Here is a 13,545-nt window from a genome sequence, read left to right on the forward strand (position 1 = left end):
TGCTTAAAAATAAATAAATAAAATGGCGTACAAGGTTTCTCAAAAATTTCTTTGTAATCACAAATCATGTTCTATAGTTTACAAGTGATGTATTGAGCATATTGACAGTTATAAACCATGTATCAACCATATCAGACCATGTATTGACTCATTATAGCTGATAATTTTTTTAAGATGTACGATATGTATCAATTAATATCAACAAATACAGTAAGATAGTAAAAACCTTGGCCAAGAGTAATCGGTAATAACAAAAGGCCAAAAAAGAGTCTAAAAGTATATGATCATCAAAAACCAGAATCTTGCTCAAAAAGAATTACTCCCCTCATAGCAATTGCAATGACCAACAAATCTTATGATATCCACAAATCATGACTGTTGATGGGAGCTACAAAAAGAGCTGTCTAGTCAATTCCTATTTTCTGTATCGTTGTTTAAGTATTGGTAACTGTTTTTCAGTTAAATTTCCTGTTTTTCTGTTGGATATTGAGGGGAAGACATCTTATGAAGTAGCATGACTTCCATTTAACCTTTAGGTATTGGTATTGTGGCAGAATGTATATGCTTTACGGTTCCAAATGCCATTCTGTCAGAGAGATCTTCAGAAGAAGTGATCTTTGCTTCCCTAACCAATCCCCTGGGTAGGATTGTGAGGGACAGGCCTCGCAAGCCAACAGGAAGTGCCTTCTACTACGTTGTTTTCTAACTTCCGGGGCAATGTCGATGTGGAAACTCGAAAAACTTCCAGACCAACAGTGAAGTTACTGGTAAGTACTAATGCCCAAGAAATCTTTTGGGATTATGGATTAGGAAAACGGACAGAACCAGAGCCTGAACCCCTCCTCCGCCGGCGTCGCTTTTGACGAATTTTCCAAAAGCTCAGAAGTAGCAGAAGACCTAAGAACAGTAGATGTGAGCATATCACAATGCATAAGAATTCAGATAATTTGTGTTGCAAAGTTCTTGTCCACTTACCAGATGCTGCAATAATAGCTGGTACAAACCATTGACTTGCAACTAGAATTGGCATATCAAGCTGCAAGCAGCAGTCAAAAAAGAGATCCCTCAGCCCAATAGAGCACTTCATCAACAAGAGAAGTAAAACACTCGAACCACTTGATAACAGAGTAAGAGAATTGGAAATTATCCTTGCAACCAAATCACATACTCCTTACCTCATCTCTGTTGAGCAATCCAAAGAGATCCATTGTTCTGTTATGTCTTTGTCCAGAAATGCTAGCCGAAAAATTTGCTTCATTCTTCCGCGATTTGGGCCATTCTAAACTGGAGCTCTCCATGGTTGAATTCAAATCTCTCCCTGTATCAATAATAGGATATGCAGGCAACTTTCTGTTCCTCCCACTCACTTGAAGACCATAACCTTTAGTCCCCCATACCTCAAACCTGGAGTCACTCCTGCAGATCAATTCCTTACCTGCAACTGCAGAATAAGTAGAGAAGTTTACATCAGTTCTGCGAGATGGTAACTGCCTGTCATCCTCGACCAGGGGTACATCCTGCCGAGCAGAGTTTGTGAAGAGCACTGCATCTTTGACATTTCTACCAGTGAAGTCCAATATTTTCCGCAAAAGCCAGAAACAGTTGGTCACCATATGGCTACTGTCCAGACAGTTGGAGTCTCCATATACTGCTATACTACCTCCACCCACTTCCACAAGGCCTAAAATGGGGGAGTCCACCTACATTCATTGGTGTCAGTATCAGTGTTGCTGTGTTTTGAAATATAGAAACAGAAGAGGGGGAGGTATAAACGTAGAAAACATTTCAGATGTATTAGAGGCTCCTGATGTAGACACAGAAACAAAATTATGTTTTGCATTCTGCCAGGAACTGATTGGACAAATGTCTTTGCTATCAATTTTTCTAGCAATAAGCCACCATTGGTTTGTAATGATGCTCACAAGACAGCTTTGTAGTATGTACACTAGGAACTCTATTTCTAGTTTTCTTCAGTTTAATTTATGGTAACTATGTTGATTAACAGAATTAAGTTCCAGTTGAAGTTCCAGTGCTGGGAATAATAAAAAGAAAGAGAGGGAGGGGGGGGGGGGGAATGGTGTACGGGTGTCAACCGGTCGGTCTCGGCCGGTTTCGGTCCGGGCTAATTGGGCACCCCCAGTTTAAAACGTTACACCATTCCCGACTGATTATGTAAACGGGGCTTTAGATGCCGGACATGGACACAGTACTATTCGGTCGGTCGGTACCGACCGGGCCATAATCGGACTTCAAATATTAAGATTTGGCAGAGGTTTTCTTGGTCTTTGATTATTAAATTCCAATAATAATTTTCAGAGATTGGTAGAAGAATTCCAAAGACGGGTGAGTTTCTAGACCTGGAGCTTTTCTGATTTCATCAAAGGAGAAATAAAGACAAAGAAAAGAACAAGAAAAATGTAAATGAAATCAAACTTTAACAGTAGCGGAAGCAGTGGCGAATCAAGATAGGCAAGATTCTCCCATTAAGAGCTCTCATTTTCATAAGGATAGAGATCCATGGCAAAAGAGTAGAAAGATGCAGAATGTGAAATGATAAAAATTTGATTTCTTCAGCTTGAAGTGAAAAAACAGAGTAAAAACCATTTTAAGGCCAATGATTGACAACAGTCTCACGAGGACGAAGATCGAGACCGGTGCTTCCAAGGATTACATTTTGAGTGGGGAGTGTAGCTTGAAGATACTGAGGCCGTACAACTGATCATCCCATTAGCATTCAGCCCTTCACCAATTTCATGAGACTTTCAATTTCAGGCATTCCGTGAAGGCTTGGAGTATAAGAAATAAATTAGGGTTTGTGAAGGAGAAGTGGATTACTTTTGGTATTTTTCTTTTGACATCTGTCGATGACAGTGGCCATCTTATCATCTTACATCATCATCATAAACTATATAAGATATATTATAAATCAATATATGGCAGCCAAATACACATTCACGTCAATCCTTACAATCCCATTAACCATTATACTATATTTATATATTATGTCAGCAGAGTTTAATATGTTAACCATAAAAAAGTCATTTGGTTACAGGTTTTGGCCAAACAGTAGGGCGGCCGTCGGTCTCTTAGTATGTACCGGGAACGAACGATTATAATCGGTCGGTCCCTAAGCCCGGCATGTTTACAAATCGATCGTGTCGGTTTCGGTTTTTCATCGGTCGGTAATAGTCGGTTCTACCGGTGCGGGTTTGTAATTGACACCCCTAGAATGGTGGGTGAAAACTGTCGGTCTTCCTTGGCTTCAAGAATTTCTTAACAGCAGAAAAGGATTTCAAATTTTACAAGTAATCAAAAGGGATAAACAAAGAAGCTTTCTCAGCTAACCTTGGTCATGCCAGAAGTCTGCAGTAAGTTCTGAGTCGCACCACTTTCTGAGGTATCCAGAAAGGGAAAGCTGTGCACATACCCACCTCGTGGAAACTTCACTATATTTGCTCCAGATGCGTATCGACTCTGCTCACCATCAATAGAAAAATCACCATTCAAGATCTTATCTCCAAAAGCAATCCCAAATGGTGCCAAAAGATCATTCAATGCAGGAATATTTGCACCGCCAGTAACAGGTGTCCACCAACTCCTTGTATTATCATCAAAAAATCTCATCTTAACCATTGTGTCCACATTATACCATTCAGCAAACACAGCCAGCCCCAATCCAGTATTTATTACATCATCCCTAAGCTTTTCAATCTCTTCTGCAAAGTATTCATCCTCAAGATCCACCATCAGGAGTGTCCCATACTGCCGAGCATCAAAGCACGTAAGAGGTGAACCAAGTATTTCAACATGGTAGCCAGCATCTCTCAACATGTTGAACATAATATGGAAGTTGGTATGCAGGTGGTCTCCATGCCAGTCAAGGATGTCGTTGCGAACATCCAAAGAGTCTCTTGGGATATATCCAGGAGGATATTTGATACTGTGGAATTGATCCCACAGCACTCGTTTTGACCTTGGAGGAGTATGAATCACTTTTAGCTTCAGCTGAAGCACACAAGTACTACTCAGCCGGGGGCCTTTCTCTCCTCTAGATGATGGGCTGTATACCGTGAGTGTCACATTGCCTTCAATCAGTCCCGAAAACTTTGCACCTTCATCTTTGATTTGCATATGCAATCCAAGATAACCAGTCCAGGGCCAGATGACTTCTGAGTAGGTGAAGTGAATGTTAAGCAAATTCCCAACCTCCTCTGAAGGGTGCCATGTAGGTGGGCCTTCAACATAGCCAATCACACCCATCCCATTAAGAATGGTGGCATTGAAGATGACAGGCATGGCACCAGCATAGAGAGGCTGGCGACAGAAGGGCCAGGAATAAGGGTAGTCTGTATAATCAAGAACACTTGGGAAGATGCTAGCCCGCGGCTGATAGCTCTTCAGGATTTCATACGACTCTAACCTGGTTGATACAAAGAAGCTTAGCAATATATTCTATTGATATTTATCCAAGAGAAGAAACAGGACCTTGTTGCATGGAAATAGTAAATGACACTTGGTAAGTTAAAAAAAAAAACTCACAGGTTGAGTCTGCCTGCACCTTGCTCAAACATATTAGGACCAAAAAGCTTTGCAGCTCCTTCAACCAGTGCCTGCTTCATGCTTGCTGGGTTCAGAATGTCCTTTCGGTCACTCTCAGGGATGACACTGACAAGCAGGCAGACCACACCGGCTACCACTGGACTTGCCACACTGGTGCCTGAGAGGCTTTTACAACCTGTGCTGATTTTAGACCCCATAATTTCACGCCCATATGCGACAATATCAGGCTTCACACGACCATAACTGTATGCAGAAGATCATTTCAATTAAACCTCGGTGCTTAGTCAGAATCACTAGAAACAGGGGTTGAACCAATAATCTATCAAACACCACCATGCAAATTAATGTATCATTCAATTGATGGTCTTTATAGGGTTACTCATCACTCTTGCAGCCTGAGCAGGAGTTTCCTGGCCAGAGTTGAACTGAATCAGAAAAGCACCAAACTCCAAATTCTTTAAAACAGATTCAGAAAGTCTCAAAGGCCAAACTCCTCCAAACCACATTGAATAATTAAGTTGGTGTTTGGTTGGTTGGACTGGGTGGTGCACTAAAGATAAATGGGTGACTGTCTAACACATACAAGATTGGGTCAACAAACCAAAACCTGGATAAGCAGGAAGGATTGGTGGCTAAGGGATTGCAAGAGGCCCATAGCGAGTTGATTAGCGCTGGATATCAAAATGCACAAAAAAACTCAGGTGTTATTAGCCAACCCATAACCAAGAAAAGGGGACGCCGGGGGTGGTGGTGGTTTGGAAGTTGCTTGAAGTATTGCTTCCTCTAACAACATTCAGAAATTAACTGTAAAAATCTCTGAATGCAAGCATCAAGCACACAATGCAACTACATTCATACTCAATCATGCTTTATTTCGGTTAGGCAAGTTATACAGATGATTATCAACAATCTTCTGGGAAATGGGACATGAAAAGGTTCATCTTATAAATAGACTGATGCAGTGAACCCCAAACCAGTCAGATCCAGTAGCAGATCAAAAGGACAAACCAGATTTGAAAAAATTCAAATATCCAAAGATCATCAAAGAGTCTAATTTGGCCAATAAATTGATTGAATGCCATATGAATAGGTCAGAACAACCTCTCAAGATTTGATTTGGATCTAATGGTTAGATCTGAAGTTATGGTCTAATCCTGCTGAGAGTACAATTCTAGAAACAGAATCTTAAAAAAGTAATCGATAACAGATGTAAGAAGAATTAGTTCACCAGCCAAAGATGATCAGAACTGCAACAAGACTCAACAGTAACAATAGAACACCAATCTAAAACCAGACTCCAGACTTCAATACAAACAGAGAATTAACAAGTTGGATTGGAATTAGGATTCCATGAAATCAGTAGAAATAGCTGATTTTGAGACTTCAAATAAATTGAGATTTGAAACTGACACCCAGATCTGAAAACAGAATTTGAATATCAGATTCTTATTCTAAGACTCAGAAATTCAGAATATATACTAGAAGAAGGATTCTTGTAAAACAATGAAAATCTTGGGTTTTGATGACTAATTCTGAAAATAGAGTTTAATAATGATGTACTGAGTTGAAACCTGAAGTTATAGAACAAGAAACACAGCCAACAGAAAAACAGATTAGGAAAGTATGTGCAGGATAGAGAGAATAGGATCTGACCTTAGAACAGAGAAGAAAAGATAGAAAAGGATATGATTAGGAATCACCACCTGATCTGCAGGGCTGGAATCACCACTAGTACACCAGCCATAGTTGTCAAGGCCACGGAAGAAGAACTCGGTCGAAAACTGAAACAGCAGGTTTCAACCGAGTTGTCTCCGTTTCACAGCCTACTGAGACAAGATATGGGTCGACTTTAAATTCATCTTGGTTTCGCTCGGTTTCGACAGGTTTCGCATGGTTTTGACACTGTTTTGGCCATATTTCGGTAATTTCGTAAGTTTCGACTTGAATGCCTATATAGATTCACTTGTCCCCATCGAAACTTGAGGACTCCTGGCTCAAAACCAGGACAAGAACTTATTTATGCCAAATATCATTTAAGTTAAGATGTTATTCACAAATAAGTAAATACCCCCTATTTGAATCCAATAAAAATAGTTAAAAAATCGAATTCTAAAATGATAAAAAGTCAACCCCCCAATTCAAGAACAAAAACTGGATTTTTGGAGATAGGTGAAATTTTCCACTTTCTAATGCTGAGGTTTTTCTCAAATCTAAAAATTCTATAAATCTTAATATGGTAAAACACTGATAAAAACCAAAAGAGCGGTAAAATATTCATTTATTTTTATATCTACAAAAATATTTTCATTCAGAGCGATTTTGACAGCATTCATGCACACCAAATAAGGTTTGACCGGAACATAACTCCTTCAATATAGATCAGATTTAAGCAATCTTGGATTTGTTGGAAACTTTATTAGATACCATGTCCAAGAACAATATACACTATTAAACTTGGATCAAAACCACAATTATTATTTTGAATGTTCTCTATGTGAAACTAATGCATGGATTGGGTTCAAAATGTCAAAAATAAGTAGGACAACAAGAATCGGGACAAAAAAAACTTCTGGGCCTCAAAACCAATGTTTCGTGTTGGTCTGGAGAAAGTACTAGGTTTCGACCAAGTTATGTTCAAAACTTGGGAAATCTCGATTTCTGGCTGGTTGAAACCAGTGTCGGCACCGAGTTCTTGATCATTGGTCAAGGCTATGCCTAAGCTTCCAAGCGTCTTGGTCACCTAGATGGGTGCCTTGGACACCTTGTTAGTGTCGCCTTAAGTCCAGACCCTGTCCAATGCCATGGGTTGCGTAAACACCGTGACAATTATGTCCCCAACCTTGGAATCACCACCAGCAGGAAGCATTCTGAATCACCACTGAACCAAGGGCTAAAGCCAATCTTTCATTACTCAAACTTGTGTACAAGGCTGAACCCCTTACAAACTTATATAGAAGACTCAAACTCATAAAAGGCCTAAATCAATTCTGAACCGATAAGGTAACTTTAATTAAGTAGGAAACCTAAATAATAAAGGAGAGACTATTCATCCAAAAAAAAATAAAGGAGAGAGACTGAAATAAGGCTAGACTCTTAGAGACCTATTCCAGCCTAACTAAATCACTTAATATAACAAATAAAAAAAGAAATGGGACTCTAACTAGATTTACTAATAAAGTAAATCCCGTATTCTGTCCTCCTACTCATTTTTTAAGCCCATTAAATAGTATATTACAATAAAACCTATTGGACCAAAGGCACAATATGCATAGAACAGTAGAACTTAATCCAAGGATTATTTCCACTACAATAAGCCCACATTTACTGATTTATCAGCATTATAGACAAACATATACACTTCTAGAATACAAAAATCAAAGAAAGACAGAAACAATAGGAAGAACTCTAAGAGAATTACCAAGAATGCTTGGATTCACTAGATATTTCCTTTTTAACTAATAAAGAATGTGATCTGCATTATAGACAAACATATACACTTCTAGAACACAAAAAATCAAAGAAAGACAGAAACAATAGGAAAAACTCTAAGAGAATTACCAAGAATGCTTGGATTCACTAGATATTTCCTATTAACTAATAACAAACATGGACATAAGGTGAGTATCAAATGTTTAGTTACTTATTTTAAGGGCAAGGGATCTATATTATGCTCATAGAAGAGAATTATATACTTTGCACAGATATTTCCTGCCACATGGCAAGCTAGATGTGGTTGCAATTTCGTGAATGGGTAAACATTGAGCATTGAGGTCCCTGCTCAAGTGTCAAGTTTCAGCCCAAATGGAGTTAGCCAAGTGGTGAAACAAATCTTTGAAAAATCATGATGGGTACATACCAATACATGGACGACTGAAAAATATAAGGATGCATAGACATACATGGGAGGGTATATGATTGAATTTGACACATAACCTAATCCAAAACATTTTTTACATATCCGACGCTTGAAAGGCCATATCACCACTCCACATGGCACAAGTAGGTGTGCAGAGTAGATAATACTCTACTCTGCAGAGAGTAGAGAATCTTTTGCCTTATTTTAATATCCATGAATTGCTGAGGTAGAATGAAAACCCAAGCCAAGGTGAATTGCCAAAGCAACCCTCTTCCCCCCCCCCCCCCCAAAAAAAAAGCAAGAAGAAGAAGAAGAAAGAAGAATGGCTAAAAACAAATGGAGTGACTTTACCCATGAGGAATCTCCCAAGTACTCATTCCGCGTGACGAGAATGAAGCTATATGATCATTGTAATCAATGCCCCCAACACCAATAACATCACTTTGATCTGCTGGGTTGTTGAGAGTACCATACAGAGGTCCATCATTGCCAATTGCTGAAACCATTATGATGTTATTTGCGGTCAGCTCCCAAACCTAGGGAACAATTAAGCCAGATGCAAAATATCCATGAGATGAAAGCATATATCATGACAATCTCTCCAAATGATAAGCTACAACAATAGTAAAATATGTATAGCTCAAGCAGATCTTGTAATATGATGGAATCAATTATTTCACAGGATAAAATGATGTAAGAGGAGAACTAGTACACGATGAATCAATTTTTGGCAAGAAATGATGCATACATAAAAAAAAGAAAAGGAAGAAGATTCAGGATATTGTCATCAAATAATATTTATAATAAATAAGTACAAAATTACAGACTGGAGGATCTGTGGTATTGACCATTGAGAACTAAGTTAAGTCAGAAAATTAATTCATTAAACCACATCAAGAAAGGGGCAGGTTCACCTTTTCTACAAATGGAAGATCTAAGTAATCAGGACCGCCGATACTCAAATTCAGCACATCCATATTGGTTGCAATAGCATAGTTGAATGCATCAAGGAACCATGATGTGTAAGACACCTGCAATACACTGAATACAAATTTCTCATAATCTAAACCACAAATTATATATTAAACTACATATAAAATGAAAAAAAAATAATATATATATATATAAAAGAAAATATGTAAAAAAAATGAATGATGAGAAGCCTCTGAAGGCAAGCATCAAAATGGTCTGTAATGCAGGTAGGCTGGTTGAAGCTCATACCTCTACCTTGAGGTTGGTTTCTTTGTAATTGTAATGAGGACTAGCCATGCAGTGTTAGACTGGAATGAAGGGAAAGACATTAGTCTCTGCCCAAGCCACACCTTGTCAGGCTTTTCAGACAGCCCATTGGGGCCACTCGCAAAAGAGAAGCTTTTCTATTAGCTTGTACAATTTAGTCGGTGATTCCAGCTTTGATTGTATGGGAAAGTTATTGATACAGCTTAAAATGGAGTCCAACTACAGTCCCAGCTAGTTATGTTCTTAAAAATTTAACAGTTCTTTTCTCCTCCCCCCCCCCCCCCGCCCAACCAATGCCCAATCTTAACGGTTCCCAAAACTTAATTTTTTTTAAGGGAAGAATCAGTGAAGTTTTCATTTTCATTTAAAAGTTGTTGTTAAACACCATGCATTTCGATTTTCAGATCTAGGAAGAGCTTGAGAATTATAGCTCCATGGTGGCCACTACGTCCACTAGAGGGCACATGCAAAGATGCAGGACAATTTTTAATGTTTAGAACCTAGGAATAAGGATTTTAGTTAAAAAGCACCACCATATATAGGAGGTAATACATACTAAAAATAATTTTTTGGTGGTAATAACAGTTGCAAAAGTCTTCAAATAAAATTTCACTTACATTCAAAAAAGAGATCTCATCACCAGGGTTGGATGAACCACCCATCACTTCCCTTGTAGCATACGTAAGCTGCACAAGAGACTAGTTTCTCTACGTAGTGCTTCTCGATCAAGGTGGTTAAATTTGTCAGACTTCTGTTCCCTAATCTTCCTTCTCTATCTGTATTCTGTACACCTAGAAGTAAGCCAGTTTTTCTTGGTTTTAAACGCCCAACCTTTTGCAGCTTTTGCGCTCTTACCCCAAACCATAAAACTAACTTCTGGTTGCTATAAAAAACAAACTTCAAGCCCTATGAGCTGGTAGTGTATAACCAATAACCAGTGCCTCGCATTTAACTATATTTACCCACTAATGAACAGAAAAGAAATCAATAAATAACTTAACTATTGAATTCTCTACAGCCAATCTAGTCATTCTGCCCTATTTCTTTAGGATTGCCGAAAAAACCTGTTCTTTCAGACTTCCAGTTCAAGCTCCGTTCAGATCTTGAAAAAGTTAATAACCAATCAAACCCAAGACAGACACTCGAAATAAAACCCTAAACCAAGTCAACATTTTCACTGAAAAAGGCAGAAGCCAATCTGATGCATATCCACTACCTCGGACCGACCCAAACCCAGTTGAGTATCCAAACAAAGATAAATCGGGTCCCAGCCATGTTATGGTTCAGTAGGATATTTAGAATTTATATTACTTGGGAAAGATAGGAAATCTTTATTTTGGGGTAGCTAAGACTTATAGGGAAATTTTCAATTTGAATTTTATTGAGTTTCTATTTTTTTTTTTTGGAGACAGGAGGGGTATCCTATTTTAGGCCGACTAAATCCCCCCTGGGCTCGTACATGACCCCCGCGCCAAGCACGAACCGGGAGCTTCTGGGCCCTAGTGAGCCTCAGGTGGGTGGCCCCAAGAAATTATGCAGTAGCGAAGGTTTGATCATGAGACCCCGCTTCCTGAGGCGGAGTCTTAGTTAGTCTAATTCTTTGGAAGTAATTAGGAGTCTTTTATTTCTCTTTATATATGATATGATTCCCCATCATTGGAGACAGATTTGAAGAATGAATTGAGTTCATGGTTTGAGTAGCGTGAGGGCCGTGTGCATGTGCACTCTTCTCCCCCTCCCCCTTCTGCTTATGCGATTTCTCCTCAATCCCCCAACAACTCTGATTTTTCCCAGCTTCCTCTTTCTCCTAACCAGCCCTCCACCAATTTGGTATTAGAGCCGAAGGATCCATCTCCTTCCCCTATCAACCTCCTCAGTTCCTCTCTTCTCCTAACCGGCCCTCCACCACAATCTCCTTACTTTGACCCTAATTACTAATCAGAACAGTTCATATACCTGATATATCTCTGAACCTTCAACCCAACGGGACAGTTCAAGTCGTAACAGCTCTTGTCCTGGGCCCTCCTACTTAATCTTCGTGATTTTGGAGACACTAGGAAACAAATGTACTGATGATACAGCTTTAAATTTCCAATAAAACTAATGCCTAAATCCATTTGATCTTTTATCCATCAATCAAGAACTACTGGAAATAAAAGAGAGCATTTGAATGTTGAAATAAATATTCATTTCTGTATCTTGAAATGGTTTCAAGTTATTCTTAATGCTCAATATACATTACCTGAGCATCAGTAAACACACGAAATGCATAAATCTCTGCGTCAGGGGCAAAACCTAAGCACTCTGGATCTTCACCGGCAATAACTCCCGCCACAAATGTCCCATGTCCAAGATTATCATTTAGAGTGTCTTCATTTGTCCAATTTGTGCGCTCCTGCAAATGCACTCAGAATTTATTCCACTTTCAGGTACATACTTGCTATTGTAATAATTGCAATATCTACAATTTAATGACTACATCAGATTAGATACATAGACTGATCTTACGACAAACACCAAAATTAGATTAGCAAATAAGCAGAATAAGAAACCACATCCAGGAATAGAATTCATTCTTTTGGACAAAGAATACCTTGATATTACGGAAATGAGGATGATTTGCTCGAATGCCAGTATCAAATATTGCCATTTTGACTTTTGAACCTGTGTAACCTTTCGCCCAGAGTGTCTCGGCTCCGAACAAGGACGTCACTTGGGACCTCTGCAACAAGATCACAGAGCTCAGAAGGTGTGAAGAATAAAATATCAATAAAAATTCCATTCCGATTTAATTTGAAGTTCTAAAACCACGCGTAAGAGGTGGATCAACTTATACTGCACGTAACAAACCAGTAACACGTTCAGCTTCGGCATTGTAGCTAGAAAAATCCACTGAGAGAGAGAAGAAGAAAAAGAAGCTAGAGATCTTACCTGCATCGTGAGCTTTCGTTTCCAGCTTAACGTAGAATTACTAAGTGGTGTATGATATCCTCCTTCACTGAAAGACATGGAGGTGAATATCTTCCCAGGACGCTTCTTCCCATTGACAAAAGCTCCAACTCTGTCCCCTTCGTTGACAAACAAGCTACGTGAATAGCTCATATCGACCGAAACATCCTTGACGAACTCCAATTTCCCAAACTCCTCCACCAGTGCAGTCCGGACTGAGTCCTTGATTGAAACAAGACCGAAATCGGTCGGAAACGAAGCTGCGGGGTTCCTCCTTTCGATCCATTCCCACCCGCTCAACCGGATATTCTTTTCAAGATAGATACGATGCTCTTCCACTTTCTTGTATTCAAGAAACCTCACGATGTAATTCTTCCGAGAGGTTTCTTCTTTGATTCGGACAATGTCGTCGGATCTTGAAGTCGTTTCTGTAAGGTTTAGGGTTACTTCTTTGGCTTCGAAGCTTCTAAGTAGGTCAATGTAGGGTTGAAAGGAAGGTCGGAAGTAGAAAAGAGTGATAGAAACTAGGGCAAATAAGAGAGAGCGTCTGAGTGACAAGGTAGCGGTGCTAGTGGCGGAGGTGGAGGATGAGGAAGAAGAACTTCGAAGTCTATTCATTGCGTCCGTTCAGTACGAATCAGGTTTCGAGGAATTTGGCGAGAAAGCCCCGACATCGGAGGAGGAGGAGGAGGAGGAGGAGAGATCGAGAGAATTTTTGCTGATACTGATGTGGATCATCAATGGTCTTTCTTCTACGTTGAATCATTGACAGGACCGACTACCGAGCGGAACACAGGTCTTGTGTCTAATTTGCGCAGCCGTGCGCACAGTGCACTGCTTCTAATGCATCATGATCACATACAACATGTCAGTTCCTATGATAAGGATTATGACATCACGATCTAAAATCAAACGGTTCAAATCACATCTTCATTCAAAAT

At 39.4% G+C, this 13,545-nt stretch overlaps 1 protein-coding gene across 2 annotated transcripts; it reads right to left on the minus strand.

Annotated features, from left to right (window-relative positions):
- Positions 1-281: 281 nt before the first annotated feature.
- On the minus strand, positions 282-13,283 carry LOC122653979 (subtilisin-like protease SBT6.1). 2 transcript variants are annotated; one of them, XM_043847950.1, is made up of 10 exons: positions 12,587-13,283; positions 12,249-12,377; positions 11,898-12,050; positions 9,331-9,447; positions 8,768-8,952; positions 4,540-4,803; positions 3,346-4,420; positions 1,176-1,700; positions 976-1,036; positions 282-897 (listed from the first exon to the last, which is right to left on the minus strand). In XM_043847950.1, the coding sequence occupies exons 1-10, from the start codon at positions 13,220-13,222 to the stop codon at positions 800-802; spliced, it is 3,243 nt and encodes a 1,080-aa protein (XP_043703885.1). In that variant the 5' UTR covers positions 13,223-13,283; the 3' UTR covers positions 282-799. The 2 variants fall into 2 exon arrangements, with proteins under 2 accessions (XP_043703885.1, XP_043703884.1); XM_043847949.1 differs by having other exon boundaries at positions 976-1,039.
- Positions 13,284-13,545: the final 262 nt, after the last annotated feature.

Source organism: Telopea speciosissima, chromosome 3, assembly GCF_018873765.1.
Source record: "Telopea speciosissima isolate NSW1024214 ecotype Mountain lineage chromosome 3, Tspe_v1, whole genome shotgun sequence".
Lineage (NCBI taxonomy): Eukaryota > Viridiplantae > Streptophyta > Magnoliopsida > Proteales > Proteaceae > Telopea > Telopea speciosissima.